The sequence below is a fragment of the Botrytis deweyae genome, assembly GCF_014898535.1.
Source record: "Botrytis deweyae strain B1 chromosome Unknown BDEW_017, whole genome shotgun sequence".
NCBI lineage: Eukaryota > Fungi > Ascomycota > Leotiomycetes > Helotiales > Sclerotiniaceae > Botrytis > Botrytis deweyae.
The window spans coordinates 323,293-340,872 of NW_024066224.1; the positions used below are offsets into that span (position 1 = coordinate 323,293).

The 17,580-nt window shown below is 39.9% G+C and overlaps 4 protein-coding genes across 4 annotated transcripts; 3 read left to right on the forward strand and 1 right to left on the reverse strand.

Moving 5' to 3' along the window:
• Positions 1 to 300: 300 nt before the first annotated feature.
• EAE98_007331 (uncharacterized protein) lies at positions 301 to 1,292 on the forward strand (the record flags this gene model as incomplete). The annotated part of the gene is made up of 3 exons (XM_038954954.1): positions 301 to 793; positions 847 to 1,220; positions 1,278 to 1,292. 3 exons carry the CDS (start codon positions 301 to 303, stop codon positions 1,290 to 1,292), a joined length of 882 nt encoding a protein of 293 aa, XP_038808604.1.
• Positions 1,293 to 11,124: 9,832 nt separating this feature from the next.
• Positions 11,125 to 12,363, reverse strand: EAE98_007332 (uncharacterized protein; the record flags this gene model as incomplete). The annotated part of the gene is made up of 3 exons (XM_038954955.1): positions 11,125 to 11,964; positions 12,027 to 12,145; positions 12,201 to 12,363. The coding sequence occupies 3 exons, from the start codon at positions 12,361 to 12,363 to the stop codon at positions 11,125 to 11,127; spliced, it is 1,122 nt and encodes a 373-aa protein (XP_038808605.1).
• Positions 12,364 to 12,573: 210 nt separating this feature from the next.
• On the forward strand, positions 12,574 to 15,583 carry EAE98_007333 (uncharacterized protein). The gene is made up of 2 exons (XM_038954956.1): positions 12,574 to 14,857; positions 14,913 to 15,583. The coding sequence occupies exons 1-2, from the start codon at positions 12,796 to 12,798 to the stop codon at positions 14,996 to 14,998; spliced, it is 2,148 nt and encodes a 715-aa protein (XP_038808606.1). The 5' UTR covers positions 12,574 to 12,795; the 3' UTR covers positions 14,999 to 15,583.
• A 911-nt stretch (positions 15,584 to 16,494) lies between these two features.
• On the forward strand, positions 16,495 to 16,869 carry EAE98_007334 (uncharacterized protein; the record flags this gene model as incomplete). Its single annotated transcript, XM_038954957.1, has 1 exon — positions 16,495 to 16,869. The coding sequence occupies one exon, from the start codon at positions 16,495 to 16,497 to the stop codon at positions 16,867 to 16,869; it is 375 nt and encodes a 124-aa protein (XP_038808607.1).
• Between the last annotated feature and the right edge of the window lie 711 nt (positions 16,870 to 17,580).

Genomic DNA, 17,580 nt, shown 5'->3' on the forward strand with positions numbered 1-17,580 from the left:
CGATACAATCTTTTCGCAATTTAACATCCGTCGTCGATTCACTCTCGTTCTTTTCGACAAGATAACTCTTCGACTTTAGATTTGTTATTTCACTCTCGCTGGTCATCATCACAAGACCGACTCCATATCCAACACGAGAGTTATCGAAACCAACCCCATAACATTCATCACACGAACAATATCTCACCATAGACCTACCTCATCGATATCGACATCGCCATCGCGACAGATCGTCCGATTTCAATCAACATATAACGAAATAAAGGCCAAGGCCACATAAATATCGTCCATTCGTTCATCATGAAGTCGATATCTACTATCGCTTTTATCGCTGCCACCGCGTTGGTGGGCAATGCAATCGCGGCACCATCTCCTGATATCATCCCTCGACAATATAAAACTTTAACATATCAAGGATGTTTCTCATCGGGTGATGGATTGACCAAGAATTCATCATATACATACAACAGCAAAGGATATTGTCAAACACAATGTGTACCTGCCGATTACGCCGTTCAAGCAACATACAATAGCAATGAGTGTTGGTGTGGTAATGATCTCCCGCCAGCAGCAGATCTCGTCGATGATAAGAAATGTAATAGTCCTTGTGCTGGTATTGATACGGAAATGTGTGGTGGTACGAAACTTTATTGGTCTGTCTATCTTACGGGTACCGAAAGTTCAGCACCAAATTATGATCCATCTGCAGCTTCATCATCATCTTCAGCAGCAGCAGCATCCAGCACTGCCACTCAAACCACATCCATCGTACCATCTGTCGTCACTGTGGGAGGTAAGGCTTTTACCATTCTTTCACCATCATTTCTCATCTAACAATCATTTTAGGTCAAACCGTTACCGTTCAAGCATCCGATGCAGCTGCAGCATCAAGTTCAGCTTCCGCACTAGCTGAAAAGCATTCATCGGGTCCAAACAAAGCTGGCATCGCCGCAGGCGTCGTTGTCGGTGTAGTGGTTGCTGCTGCTATCGCTGGAGGTATCTTCATATTTATGCGTAACAGAAAGAGACGTGAAGTCGAAGAGGAATATCGAAGAAATGCAGCAGTCAATAACTTTGTCACTGGTGGTAAATCACCTATCAGTAGCAGTAGTGGTGGAGCTTCTTTTACCGATACTCGACTTGATCCTACTCTTGCCAATAGAAGAATGAGTGATGGTAGTATCGCTGATAACCAAGATTACTCAAGGAGAATCCTCAAGGTATGTTGAATCACGTTATACATGATATCTTGGACATATACTAACACATGTTTCAAGGTTACCAACGCATGAGTAAAGCTACATTACAACACACTTAAATCCATGTGATGAACGACGAGTTTTCAATGTTATTTAGCTCAATTCCAATCCTTTTCGGCGTTTTCGGTCCTTAACTCCCTTTTTCTATTATTTGTGACTACAACACATGGTCGTTCTGCTTTGGGTATCAGTCCCTGTTTTATAAGGGTTCATGGTGTTTATGTGTATAGGCGTGGGGTAGAATGAGCATATGAAGAACATACTCTTTCGCCAAATTAGGAGGATTGAATTTTCCAAATAGGCATCAATTCTACGATACACTTTCAAACATTTAATCAATGTTATTGAAAAAAACAAAAATCCATACCGTCCTGTCCTTTCAACATTTTTTCTTTTCTTTTCGACTTTTTTTTTTAAAAAAAATAACTGCGGTTCTGATCTTTTATCTCCTTTTCGATGTTCTTTTTCCTTTCCTGGTTTATGCGAGATTCACACAATATACCCTACCTTACGTACTTCGCACTACACAATAAACAAACGCATAACACTACAATTGAACTCCTTGTATTTCTTGGGAGGATCTGTGGGAGGTAGACAGATGAGATGGGGAGAGGAGGGAAGATTGGTGTTGGTGTTGATTTTGCATGGAAGGTTAATACATGGATTTTTGGTGAAATATTTGAGAAGCAGATGGGAGGGAGATTGAAAGGGAAGAAAAGGGAAAGGATATGGGAAAGGAATCTAGAAGGTTTAACTGCGAAGTTGGGGACTGGATTGGTTGTTGGTTTTTTTGTTAGTTGAGTGGATAATAAATGGGTGGGTAGGAAGATTTGGGGGAATTTGACTGGTGTAATAATGATAGTGAAGAGGAGAAAAGGGGAATTGAATGGAGAATGGAGAATGGAGAAGAGGGAAGAGGGAAGAGGGAATGAAGAGTGTGTGATGAAAAAAGGAGATGGTGAGGTGAGGAGAGTATTTGGTGGATGAGGGAGGGGAGTAGGGAGTAGGAAGTAGGAAGGAGAAGGTAGGAAGCACCTAGGTAGTGGAGTAGTATATTAAAGTCAATTGAAATGTTCCTTTTGTTTTTTGTTTTTTGTTTTTGATGATTGATATTTTGATGATTGATATTTTGATGATTGATATTTTGATGATTGATATTTTGATGATTGATATTTTGATGATTGATATTTTGATGATTGATATTTTGATGATTGATAGATAGATGTCTGGTTGATAGATGTCTGGTTGGGAGTGAGTGTGAGTGTGTGTAGTGTTTGGGGGTTGTATGTATTTGAGGGTTGTATGTGTTTGAGGGTTGTATGTGTTTGAGGGTTGTATGTGTATCGGGGGGGTGTGTTATATGTAGTATTGTCTATTTTTATATATTGTATATTATATATATATTGTATATTATATATATATTGTATATTATATATATATTGTATATTATATATATATTGTATATTATATATATATGTATATTTTATATTATTATATATTTTTATTATATTGTATTTTATATATATATAACAACATCCCCTCTCACGTTAACAGTATCAAGTTAACAGTATCAAGTTAACAGTGTAATAATAATAACAGCAGATAGGTCTCGTAGTATATTATCTACCTAGGTACCTAGCTTCTGGAGTGGATTTGATTGGATTGGATTTAGCTGATTGTGATTGTGAATGTGAATGTGAATGTGGAGGTGGAGGTGAATGTGAATGTGAAGGTGGATGTGGAGGTGGAGGTGGAGGTGGAGGTGGAGGTGGAGGTGGAGGTTGAAGGTGAAGGTGGAGGTGGAGGTGAAGTGAAGGTTCTTTGTATCTTGTTGTTGTTGTTGTTGTTGTTGTTGTGGGGAAGGGGAGAGGAGGGAGAGGGAGAGGGAGAGGGAGAGGGAGAGGGAGAGGGAGCGGGAGAGGGAGAAATATATAAAGCGGGTAGGATAATGATATAGTTTATAGATAGGGTATGAGGGTTATGAGGGTATGAGGGTATGAGGGTATAAAAATATAAAAGTATAAAAATATAAAGTATAAAAATATAAAAAGTATAAAATATAAAAGTATAAAAATATAAAAGTATAAAAATATAAAAGTATAAAAATATAAAAGTATAAAAATATAAAGTATAAAAATATAAAAGTATAAAATATAAAAGTATAAAAATATAAGAATATGAGAGTATAAGAATATGAGGATATGAAGATATAAGGATATAAGAATATAAGGATATAAGGGTATAAGGATATAAAGATATAAAGATATAAGAATATAAGAGTATAAGGGTATAAGGGTATAAGGGTATAAAGATATAAAGATATGAGAATATAAGGATATAAGGATATAAGAATATAAGGATATAAGGGTATGAGAGTATAAGGATATGAGGGTATAAAAATATAAGAATATAAAAATATAAGAATATAAAAATATAAAAAATATAAGATATAAGAATATAAGAATATAAGGGTATAAGGGTATAAGAATATAAGAATATAGGGTATAAGAATATAAGGGTATAAGGATATAAGGATATAAGGGTATAAGGAAGAGAAAGTAAAAGGGATGGATTTGAGGAATATGTTATAGGAATATGATATGGATGTTATCGACTATGAAGAATCCGGCTGGAAGAGGGGTTGAGTTGAGTATTGATTATTGCTCTTTTTTTCTCGTTTCTTTTTTCTTTTTTTTTTTGAATGTCTAGATGTCTATGATTTTTCTTTGGGTGGTTCGAGGTGAAGGGTTGCTTGGTTGGGTATATGGGGATTGGGGATTGGATTGTTGGGGTTTGGGGTTATTAATAATGATGATGATTTTTGGGAGGGGAAAAGGGGGGGGGGAAATGTGGGTTATAGATATTTCTTTGGAATTGGGATCGGGATTGGGGATTGGAAATTAGAGATTAATTTTGAGAGGAGAGGAGAAGAGAGGAGGAGGAGAAGAGAAGAGAGGAGAAAGAAGAGAGGAGAAGAGAAGGAGGAGAGGAGGAAGAGAGGGAGATGAATCAGAGAGGAGATGATAGAGCGAAATAGAGAGAGGGAGAAGATAGAAAAAAAATAAGTAATAAGAATGAAAAAAAGGGATTTGAAAGCAAATGAGGTGGGAGAGATGGTGAGGAGTATATGGAAGATAGATTGGAGGGGATTAGGGGAGGGAGGAAGGAGAGATGAGAGAGAAGGAGAGAGGAGAGAGAAGGGGAGAGGAGAGGATGATGAGAGGAAGATGAGAGAGAGGATGATGAGAGGAGAGGAATGATGAGCGGGAGTGGGGATAGGAGGAGAGGAAGGTAAGCGACAAAAAAGCGAAAAAAGTAAGGAGAGTCGACGGAAAAGGAAAAAAATGGAAAGTGAGAGCGAAAGAGGAAGCGGAGGATAAGAGGCAAGAGTTGATCCAGGGATAAGCGGATGGGAAATGAGAAATAGAAAGTAGGGAATGGTGGTATAGGTTACTTATATTGGGGATACTGGGCATACCTATAGTAGATATTCATGAAACTATCTAGGTAGGTAGGTAGGTATGGTGAAAAGATAATTCACTTTTTTTTTATGTATATGTATGTATGTATTATTTGGATATCTGAATATCTATCTATTTATCTATTTATCTATTTATCTATCTATCTATTTATCTATCTATCTATCTATCTATCTATCTATCTATCTATCTATCTATCTATATAAAAGTTGAGTGAGGAGGAGTATTTCTTGAAGAATTAAATCTAAAATAGTGGGAGATATATTATGCTGAAGGTCTAATGTTAGGAGATTAGATTAGACAGATGTATACTCTGGATATCGATTAGGGGGCTTTCAAGGGGTGAGATTTGAGTAGGTACCTAGAGAATGTATATTGGATGCGTATGAGAGGAATTTTTCGGGAGTGGGATATCATATTATGTTATGAGACGAGATGAGATGATGATATATATTTACTCTCTTCTTCTGGGTTTATTGTCGTGGTTGAGATTTGTTGTTAATAGGTAGTTGTGTGAATCTATCGATTCTCGGATCGATATCCGTACATGTAATCTTACATCTAGTTCAAGCTTTTCATCTCTGTTCTGAGCGAAATGGGATGGAATGGCTACGATGGATTAATATTAATTATCGGTATGGTATAATAATAGTTAGGTATGAGATATTGGAGTTCTCTGCACATGCATTGCATGTGGGTAGGTTGATTTCTGATGTATGATTCTGGGTCAAGTACTTGTGATTGGATAACTTGGTGTTTATAAGTTAGGTATATCTGCTTGGGATTTGGGAGATTGAGGGATGGAGTATGGATGTGGATATGGGTATGAGAATTCATTATATGTCCATAGTTTATCTCCTCTTTACGGTATTATTTGCATGATTCACTAGAACTAAACTCAGTCCTTAACTTTTCTATTCTTGATAGGCCACCTTCGAATCTATCATCTATATAATCTTCCATCCTCATGATCTTCTTTCCTGCCAGAGCAGAATACTAAACCTTGAGTCGCAGCAATGAGGAATTGTAACTGTAGATCGATCACTCATTGAAAATCGAATCTAGCTCCTTCGATTCTAAACAAAACAATATTAGAATCGAAGTACAGGACCAGAAGAGAAGATATACTCGAGAGAACAACAGATGAGAAAGAATGAGTGGAGTTGTGGATTTGGGATAGGGGATTTGTTGTTATTTTGTTAGACTTTTTTATTAATGTTGAGTTCTTTGCTGTTAACGGTTTGGCGGATATGTAGATAGGTACTGAAAATGTGAGTTCTTACATTTATCGAGGGGGCTGGAGATCTTGATGGCGGTCGTTATGTCGCTTAACCTTATTTCCTTTTTTGTTTTTATCTCTAGCTGGATAGGACAGGTCCAGAGATTGAACCTTGCAATCTTGAGATTTGTGATCTAATCGGTCATGAGGTCAATGGTCGGGTAGAAGGCTCTCTTTTATAGTAGCAAATTAGTTATTCTGGCATGCACACACCTCGATCTCCCGTTTACTTTGAATTCCTCGCTTGAGTATCCTTCCCTCAATATCTATATATCCACATCTTCATGTCTCCCAAATAAAATAAACATCCAACTAGTTGTATAAAACCTCTTGTCCTCAATGAGCTCTTCAAGTTTTCATTCAGTTAAATAAGCGACGCTCATCTTCGCTAATCTGATATTACGTTGTTGATATTCTGGAGTGCAGGGAGTTTTCGAAAAAAAGGGTTTCAGTGGTTAATTATTGGTACTTTCGATTCGTGGAGTGTTTGTCAAATATTTGGTCGCATCTTTTGCTTGTATTGTTGTCGATATTGTTGTTGGGATTAAGTTGAGTTGAGATAAGATGCAATGACAGCATGAAAGCATGAAAGTATCAATTTACAGGAGTCGAGACGAGCGAACCTGAGATCTTACGACCAGAATACTTCATTTCTATTCAAGTAATTCGGTTGCTTATTGATATATCAAGTTTCTGTCTCTAGAGCGTGTCCTAAGTGAACGATATCGCAGTCTTGGTCAATATTCATGGAGTTAGTATGATAATTGAGACTGTCTTTTCATATTGAGAAGTTGAGGTGTCTGATATGACCATGGCTATTCTTATTCACTGCCTAATTTTCGTGTTTGCTTAGTAGGTATATGATATCTCTAGTTGAACGGTCTCGTGCGCAGCCTCTCTCTTCTCTCTTCACTTCGAGCTTCTCATTCATTGGATTTACAGGTATAAATTCCTCTAGACCGTTCTATAAAGGTGTTAATGCTCAGGGACGAGCATGAAATTCAAGGCGAGGATAACACTCTCGTTCGTCCTATTCGATGAAGTTTGAATTACTCAAAACTAGTCAGAGAAGTGAAAAAAGGTAAACCGCTTATATTACACTATGATTCTTTATATTTTCAATAATAATTATTACACAGATCTCATTTTCATTATCTCATAAATCCAGAATCTTACCACATCAATTCAAACAATAGTTTTCACTGTCAAATTATCAGAGCCCGCCTTCAGTATCTTTCAAGAGTACATGATGATATACTGAGCTCGAGATATACTTACTGGGCCAAGATAGACTAGGCAGTTGAGGCCAAGCTCTGTTGTCAGAATTTTCAAAAAGAGAAGAAGAATGAGAAGCTCTGGCCTCTGCAACCGAGATCGACAAGAGTTCTTGAATATCATTGTCATTGTCTCACTGAGCCATATTAACTGAAAAGACGTCCGTACCTTGCGCGAGTGGGATGTTGAACATGACTTATAAATCTCTCTCCTTCATGTTTCCCTCGCCCAAAAGTTCGTGGTTAGTGAATGCCAAATGGTGTGGACCATCAGTACCTTGACTATCGCTGACGTTGGTACATTTCTTGAACCTGGGTTCCTCGGGCCTGCTTTTTTTCTCTTGCTTGCTTTCTTACTCATCTGTCATTCATTAGCAGCGAAAGTTGAGGGAGACTGCTGTCTTCGAGATAGTGAGGAGATGAGCTTATGCGGTACTGGAATGATTTATCTCAATCTTCCAACGAGGTATATAGCGCTCTAATATCAATACAGCTGTCAAAATATACGCATACGTAATGAGTATAAGTAGCTTTTTAGCAGAAACGCTGTTTAGAGCTTTCTGATAATACTTACATCTATCTCTGCGAAATTTAGGAAAGCACGCTGAATTAGAGCATCAGAAGCACTCTGAAATACCCAAGATAAGCCTTGAATCTACCCAGTTTCCTGTCCTAGATATCTACATCTGCCGCGAGCTCTCTATGGTTTCAGTATGTTTATTCTAATTTCCTTGTGTCTACTTTGTCTGGAATCTAATCTTGAAACGACTTGACTGTCACATTGACTTCAAGACGGCAATATCGGAGGGCTTTCTTTTCTATACTTTCTTTTGTATAGAGAGAATTTCATCAATTGATGGGTCTGCTGTGGAATAATGTCTCCAGTTTTTTCACTCTAGATCCACATCATGAAGTTGCAAGAGGCTGTTGAATTCAAGATGTTTATTATATAAGATACCGTAAGAGGACAAGCCAATTAACTAGTTACCAGCCAACCAGATTACAAAGACTTCAGGAGACAAGTGTCTAAGAAAAGTAATTAAATCAACCTTCGACATTATTGACGCTTTTGTTGAGATTCCTCCTCTACTTGGAATTTCAGCTCGCCCTATCATCGTTTATCTATCTTTACTGTCGAATACCTACGCAAAGTACTACTTTTTTCTGTCATATTTCTCGAGAGTAGCTGGATATGACAACTAGTAGGTGAGTAGTATGTGGTGATGTGAACAAGATTAACTTCCATTAGAAAAGTGGGCTGAAATATTTGTCCCTGTTGCAACACCTACATGAATATTCAGTTTCAACATATGGGAAATCTTGAAGTTCAACCTTAATGCCATGGCATGTTTAACAAGGGACAGTAACCCAAATTTGATGTTTATTGGTGTCCCGGTGGATGTTTATATAGCAGTGCATCGATCTTATGATGAGTTGGGCTCCACATTATTCACTTAAGCCTGTTTTGACTCTTGAGACTAAGAAAATTTGTTGTGCATGATTATCGCATGGAGAGAGGGGTAAGAGAATTTGTGGGTACCACAGGACTTGTTGTTCAATAGCTCCTCCGATCTCGCCTCGACGGGGTATGGGTAGGTTGTTGAGTTGAAAGTTGGCGGTGTTGCTATTTAAGAAAGTAACAAGATAGTTTCAGTCGGAATATTGCGCAAGAAAGTTACGAATGTGTTGAGATCCCAGGACGTTGATTGACATGGATGTAGATGCATACAATAGAAAATAGTCTAGAAGTCAAACTTGGAAAGATTTCAACAACGGAACTCAGAAGACGACACGGAACCCTGGGAGCTTTCATCGTCATATAGAGTAGAAACAAAAGAGAAATGATAACAACAAATACGAACAGAAGGCGCAAAAGAATCGCCACATCCCAAACATTTTCGTCGCCCATTCATGAAGAGATGAGATCATTCCCACACTCTGGACCATAATATCTTGCCAAAACGACCCCAAAATCATTCCTTTGCGCTCTCTGAGTTCTTGGAATTCTGAAAAATGCCTTTAAATTCAGACTTTGATTTCTGGAGTCATCACTCGCCTTCCGTTTGATAAGAAAATCCTGATCACGAGCACCTGTTGATTCCTGCCCGGCTTCATCTATAGCTGTAGAATAGAGTTAAACAAAGCTAGAATACAGCTAGAAGTTGTGCAATGGCATTCTTCGGACGCAAATGATTGCCGAGGCTTTAGCGTAGGTTACATGTATATAAGAAAGTGATTTTCTGTAAGACTAAATCCACCAAAAGCATTAGAAGTCCAGAAGGAACATTTGATGGCATCTGATATTCGACTCGTGATCTTGTGATTCTTATTTCGTATTCCATAGCTAACTTGAGTGGGAAAAGGTGTGATGATCCAAAGTCTTCCTAGGGGGATTGAACATAGTTTTGACAGCAATAGTGAAGCATTTCTGATGTTTATAACAATCTTTATTTACTTAATTGTCAATGGACTTTTCTTGCATAGTGCTCCGTATAAATTCACCAACTTACTTATCTGAGGAATTGGAAATCCACATTGGGTCGTAGAATACGGGAAGTAGGTGAAAGGAAAATTGCACGGTACTAACTCATACTGCTCAACTTCTTTCCAGACTTACCTGGACAATCTGGTTATAATTTCTGACATGCTTCTAACTAGAAAGTTTATGCTTCTAACATGTCTTAAATGTCTGAGCCTAAGACTTTTGAGCCGCGAGCGAGGAAAGACTGGAATTTTACTGGGCTTCCTGAATAGAATGTATGTGGATCTTGGTAATAGGGTGAATGGGATAAATATCTACGATTCATTTTTGCCTGACTGATGAAATACCTAGGCATTTACTGTCCCCTGTTCCATCATAATCATTCTGCAATCATGGAAAGACACAAACCTTTGCATGCCGGCTTAAGACGATCCATGGTAAGTTACTTACATCAAAAACATATAACCCATAACCCAGCGGAGGATTTCACGGAGCAAATGGCTTGTAGAAACACCAATAAGCGAGATTCAGCGAGGGACAGCCTATACATAGGAGAAAAAACAGGCCGGAATTGACCACTACGCAATGGTACGTGCACCCTCACCAAAACAACGCGTAGAGAGCATTGGTCAATTCCAGCCTGTTTTTTCTCCTACGTATAGACAGCTCAAGATCAAAACGGCGAAGAAATGACACAGAGCCCATGTGCCAACATTTCCAACAATCAAGCCATATAACATTGAAAAGGATAACTCCAAACTAGTTATTTGATCTACACGACACTGTCAGCAGAAGCAAGCAGCGATGATGAGCAAACTAATAACTGTGGTGTATCTATAGCAAGGAAACCCAAGGGTGAAACGGCAACGAAAGATAATTTATTCTTCTCCTGATTCAAACCGCCTCAACTTTTCAAACATTTCCATGATGCCAGGATTAAAGCTTAGAAGGTACACCGGAGAGGCAATTTGTCCCCATCGATATCAATGCGGCCCAAGACTCGATATATCAAATTGTTGGGAACGATCATGGCTTTTATGAGATATCCATGTCTTTGGGATAAGAAGTTGAATTATGCAATCAGAATAGGAGTCACATGCAACTCACCAGAGGAATAATTGTACATTGTAAGGACAGTAGAACGAGTCTAGGCGAAGGCTGACTTCAGCATCATCTAAGCGCACAAAGGAAATATCACATTTTCTCAAGCAGACGTGGTAGACGAGCAGTGGCGTATTTTGGTTGAGGTATCGTATCATATTCGTATATTTTGTGCCCCTCGTCAGTCCAGAATATGGACCTACTCGTACATTTTGTCCCTTTCCACTACTGATACACTATCCTTTCCTTACTACCTAGCAGGAGCATCTTCAAACTTCACTTTCCCAACTTTATTAACCTCCGCATAATGAAATCCAGTCGGTACATCCTTGATTTGCTTTGTAACTTGTGAAGTTGACTTAGGTTCTTTTGCCAATTCAATAGCTTCCGTTACGGCACCCGGTGGAGCATCCGCAATTTCATTGATATCTCTATTCGTCAAAACGTCGCTAATCCTTGTCGCCCTTGTAGACATTAAGAGTGTAGTTGGTCCTCTAAATTGTAAAAATAGCCTATCACCCCAGATAGTCCTTCTCATTGCAGTCCTCAGGGTGAAAGCTATCCTCTTCACAAAATTCCACGAATCTGTTTGTTGCATAACCCTGAAAAATTTGATATCTGGCAATAGCTTACTGAATCCCAAGGTTGGGACCTGTAATTTTAAGATCGAGGCCTTTAATCGGTAGGGAAGAGGTAGATTTTGGTTCATTGTGTACGCTACGACATTTCCTGGATGTGCGACGAATTCCTCCCCTTCTTTCAGGGTAATTTCGTAGATTCGACCTGCTCCAGCCAAAGCTACGAGCCCTCTGCCTGTAATTTGTGTGTTTCCCCAGTGAGCGATACTCATACTTCTGTTCATTGTCGGTGAAACAGATAGCCTATGGCCAGTCCAAGCCAGCAATGCATCTCTCTGAGTGACCATCCAATCTTCTCTTCCATCCAAATGCAATACCTCCATAGATGTGATCGGATTCTTCGTTGACACCAGTGCTTTTATGGGACTTGTCGACGAAACTTTTTGATATAGGAAAGGAATTCCGAGAGGGGCTCGTCGAAATGGTTCAAGGATCGATAATGTTGATTGGGCCTACCCAATATATCAGCAAGCCATCCTTCCTATCCTAGTGCTTTCACCTCGAGCATGCTGACATTTTCTGCTTTTCCGCTCACTCCAACCAACGTTCCTCGTCGGGTGTATAATGTTTGCGATGCGGACAATGAGACTGAAAGAAGAGAGTAGGGCGCTCCAATGACTTCAAATCTTGCATCTGTAACACTTATTTTAGTATTCAGCCTCACTATCTTTGCGACGCTCGAACATACCAGCAGGATCTGTAGAATCAAGAGTCTTGCTTAAAAGATCGCCATCCAAGGGAGCTTCCGATGCGCTGATCTGAAAATTTCTACATGCGGCAGGCGTATTCTTAATTGAACGGAGCTGCTGCGCACCGCGAGCAACGCGGCTTACAGATGATCGTGAAATCATGACTGCTTTTCCTCTTTGATGTTCAAAGGGAAAAAAGAGAGGGGCTGCCGTTGTCGTTCGGAAAAGCTGCAGGAGTAGGCTGCATGTGCAATTTTCTGCCTTGTTAATCTTTAGGCGAGGCTGCAACATGAAATGTCGTAATAGCTTCGTACATTGTGGTGCTCACGAACTTTTTCTATATATTGGTGAATTCCTAGTAGGTAATTCATTCTTCTCTGATTTTCTTTTGATAAAAGAGAACGATATTTCTCTCAATTGTGCTTCTTTCACATTCCATTTTGACAGCATTTTCACATTGGATAATTTTCTTAATTCTGGCTGTTTGTTGATTCCTTATCGATAACTACAACTTTATACATGGGGGTCTTCTTGGAATAGCTGAGGCATGCGCAGTCGATGATCTATGGGCAGTGAGAATAGATTTAGTTTACGATGAGCTTCCGAAGCTTACACAGCTTCCATGGAGCTTCTTGCATATATGCAAAAGCTTCATTGCGACATCCACGATGGGCACAGCCGGGGGTAGGCCTCAGGGTATTCACAAGCACCAATCGACTCTTGAAAGACATTCCCAAAGGCAGTGCTATTCAGAGCCAATCTTTAAGAAATGCGAAATCAGCGGACGATATATCTGGGTCGACGCCTGAGACGGCGAAAAAAGCTCCTCTTGCCATACCGACAACGGCAAGAAAAGATCCATTGGCCCTTGATGATAAAACAAACAAGGAGCAAAGGAAGGCGGACTGGGCGATTATAAAAGAGATGTCACAGTATTTGTGGCCCAAAGACAATATGGGAACAAGAGTTCGGGTTGGATTATCCCTCGGGTTGCTAGTTGGTGCTAAAGTGTTGAATGTGCAAGTACCTTTCTACTTCAAAAGCATTGTCGATGCTATGAATGTTGATTTTGCTGCTCTTGGAGGCACAGCTACAACCGTCGCCGGATCGATGATATTGGCTTATGGACTTACCAGAATTGGAGCTACTTTGTTTCAAGAAGTACGGAATGCTGTCTTTGCTAGCGTTGCCCAAAAGGCTATTAGGAGGGTTGCTTGCAATGTTTTTGATCATCTATTAAGACTCGATCTCAATTTCCATCTCTCGAAGCAGACCGGTGGATTGACTAGAGCTATCGATCGTGGTACGAAAGGTATTAGCTTCTTGCTTACATCTATGGTTTTCCATATTTTCCCGACAGTGTTAGAGATATCTATGGTTTGCGGTATCTTGACCTATCAATATGGTGCCAAATTCGCGGCTATCACAGCTCTCACCATGGTGGGATATACAGCATTTACCATCTCGACTACTGCCTGGAGAACAAAATTCCGAAGAGCCGCCAATGCTGCTGATAATAAAGGTTCGACAGTTGCTGTAGACTCTCTGATCAACTATGAGGCAGTCAAATACTTCAACAACGAGAAATACGAAGTTGGTAGATATGACCAGGCACTCAAAGCTTACGAGAAATCATCCATCAAGGTCGCAACATCTTTAGCATTCCTCAATAGTGGACAAAATTTGATCTTCTCAAGTGCATTAACTGCCATGATGTACTTAGCTGCAGATGGTGTAGCTACAGGAAACTTGACAGTGGGTGATCTTGTAATGGTCAACCAATTGGTCTTTCAACTCTCGGTTCCCTTAAATTTCCTTGGATCCGTATACCGAGAACTTCGACAATCCTTATTGGACATGGAAACGCTTTTCAACCTGCAAAAGGTCAATGTAGCTGTCAGGGAAGCTCCGAATGCGAAGCCCCTGCAGCTAACTAAAGGTGGCGAGATTACATTCGAGAATGTAACCTTTGGTTACCATCCAGACCGTCCGATCCTGAAGAATCTCAGCATGACCATTCCTGCTGGCAAAAAGATTGCTATTGTTGGACCTAGTGGCTGTGGAAAATCAACAGTCCTGCGACTCTTATTCCGTTTCTATGATGTTCAAGAGGGAAGAATTTTGATTGATGGCCAAGACATACGAAATGTGAGTTTGGAGTCACTGAGGAGAGCCATTGGCGTCGTTCCTCAAGACACACCACTTTTCAATGATTCCATTGAACACAACATCAGATATGGTAATTTGGAGGCATCTGACGAAAAAGTCAAAGAAGCAGCACAACGTGCAAAGATTCATAGCATTATCACAACACTCCCCGATGGATATAAAACAATGGTTGGTGAACGGGGAATGATGATTTCTGGAGGAGAAAAGCAAAGATTGGCTGTGTCAAGACTTATCTTGAAAGATCCTCCGCTGTTATTCTTTGACGAGGCGACATCTGCATTGGATACACATACGGAACAGGCACTCATGCAAAATATCAACAGCATTTTGAAAGAGAAATCAAGGACTAGCGTTTTCGTTGCTCATAGGCTTCGAACAATCTTTGATAGCGATAAAATCATAGTACTGAAGGAGGGGTCAGTGGCTGAAAGTGGGACGCATAGGGAACTGGTTGATACTGGTGGGGTATATTCCGATCTCTGGAGTGGTAAGCTTCTTATTTCATTCTTATTATTGTGTGCTCTGTCTCACCATTTTAATAGTACAAGAAACTCTTTTTGCCGAAACGGAGAAAGGTAAAGAACGAGAGGTTAATATTCCCGACGTCTCGAAAGAGGAGAGTAGATAGATTTGATCGATAAGAACTTGTTATCTTGAATGGGCCAGATGCATACATGCCGCAGGGTAAACCCCCTTTCACATTTAAAGTCCCACCAATCGAGGCTGCATACAAGTGGGACTAGACTTTCTTGTGTGCTTCGAACCCCCGTAACACTGGATAACATTTACCCCTCAACCACTGTACAATACAGACCACCAAGCATCAACTCTCAAGGTGAACGCATTATCGTGTAGTGTTTATGTCTGTTTCATGATTTCAAATGAACGATTTATGGAATTGAATGAACATGACGATGATTGTGTTCGGGGCTGCACAAAATTGATCCAGACAAGCACCCACTTTAGAATTACTCGGGAAGACGGGTTCTAAATCCAGAAAAACAGACCTAACGAGTCACAAAGTCGGCTGGGGAATGAAGGCGAGACTGACAAGAGCCTTTTTAGCACTTAGTTAGACCTTTTTCCGAAAGGAAATTTGATTTGACAACGCTTTGATCATGTAGTGATGGGTCCAGATGGCGTCTTCCATGCTCTTAAATTCTTCTAGGGAAACATCCGGGGCTGCTTGGAAAGTTGGACTACCCTGACCACTTTCAATGTAGAAAACGTGCCAACGGCTGGTTGTGCCTTTGAGCTTGTACTATTCCAGTCTAACCCTCCGATCATGATCTGATATTATTGGATACTAGACGAAAATCCACACTTTCCATCTGAATGGTCAGACCATGCCAGTTTCCGAGCCACTCCCTATGAGGAGCGTCCACTTTTCATCGGATCAGTGCAGCTTTATTTGTCTTAGACTGTCATGGATAAAATGATAATTCATGTAGAATCCTTGTATTTCACTCATTTCTTGTGGGTTTTCGGATAATTTGGATGGAGCAGTATCCAAATTCGAGGAAATCTCAGGATAAATGTGCAGAAATGCAAGCAGAAGCAAGTAAGAAAATCTGTGGATGAAGAGCTACGGGGCACACTTACTTGTAGAGACTAGAGCTTTCTATATGGCTTATCGCCAAGGACCAGAAGGCATTCTTTTCTTTCTGTCTTGCCTCAACAACTCGGTGAAGTAAAGGTCTGTTCATCTATTCATTCTTGAGAATTTCTGACTCGACGCACATTCGAAGTATATACAAGCACATAAACATTTCCAAGTCTTGAATTTCATCGACTGTTGTAAATATTGTACTTCTTCATTCATCTACTCACCTAATACAAACGAAATCTCACCACTTGTTTGATACTTGATCTTTACGAACAAGAATAGCCATTCCTGTATTCATTTCGCAGATAACACAGACGAAGCACCTCTGACAGGCTCAGAATACTCTTTCCGAAATCGATCTATCTATCCTTTCCAATATCAATCTTTACATTCTCTGAACCAGCCAATCTATTCAGTCTCTCGCTTCTCTTCTCCTTCATTTTGCCTGACGGCCAATCCTCCCGCGATATCAATCTCACTCAACCACTCCACGCCCCACAACCCACACAAACGCAAACATGGTTAAGCTTATCGACATGATCAACCAAAAGTTGGAGCTCTACAGACTTGAGAAGCGATATATCAATAGTCGAAACCGTCGCAGCACATTTGTCTCCGATGCAGTATATGTAGATGGCGAATACTACTCTGCAAACAACACATATTCTGCAAACTGCACAGCAGGCGACGGAGACAGTGGAAGCAATTCATCCTCATCGAAGGAAAGCAAAGTTTCAAAAGATACAACGGGAAAGACAATGGCGTCAACGAGATCAAAGAGATCGAGTCTGATGGATTGGAGACGAGGAAGTGTAAGGGGGAAGCATAGCGATAGGGAAGGGACGAAGGTTAGTGTAAGGGAGTTGAATTGGGATGGAAGCGTGAGATCATAATTTGTAATTGCTACTGGTGAAGAAGTGGTTCGATTCTTTAAGTGGATGCATTGTTGAATGCACACTGGCGCGATGCTTTTCAGCGATAACCTTTTTCTTGTTTACGGATTTTATGAATTGTGATTACAGTAGGGGCAATATGCAGTTATTACCCCTTTTCTTGTTAAGTCGAGCATTTACTGCTCTGCGACTAGAGGGTGGAGTTTATTCATTTTCTTTGTTTATATCTTGCTGGCATTATACTGGAGAAAAGTCGATGGTGAATGGGTCGGGGTACTTGATAACTGGTCAAGGGGCAGAAATCAAGGTGGTATCTTACTTACATATAACAAATACTCTTAGATGGAGAATACAGAGTAGCAGATACTCATTATATAAAAGTCAAATCATCTACATTCCTATGAGGGTGCTGTTCAACGTGTCTCTCATTTCATACTATCATATTTTCTTCAGGACTCTCGGGGTGAATCTTTTGGAGAATCTAGGTAAACTTGGGAAGAGTAACCTGTATAATCGTGAAGCAGGAATATAACGAACATGCTTCATAGCCCTTTTTTACTCGCTTGATGTTTTTTTTACCACTACTTTTCTCTCACAAAGCAGCAAATTCTTATCGGTAGATTTGGTTGAAATGCACAATCTTCTTTGTTCTAATAGTTTGAAACTACCCCAACGCATCAATCAGCATGAATGCTATCTTTGTGTTGTTGG

Bases quoted from the DNA above. Each gene is read 5' to 3' on its own strand.
- EAE98_007333 (XM_038954956.1), top strand. From the start codon at position 12,796: ATGAGCTTCCGAAGCTTACACAGCTTCCATGGAGCTTCTTGCATATAT. The intron at 14,858-14,912 runs GTAAGCTTCTTA...CCATTTTAATAG, and splicing joins ATATTCCGATCTCTGGAGTG to TACAAGAAACTCTTTTTGCC.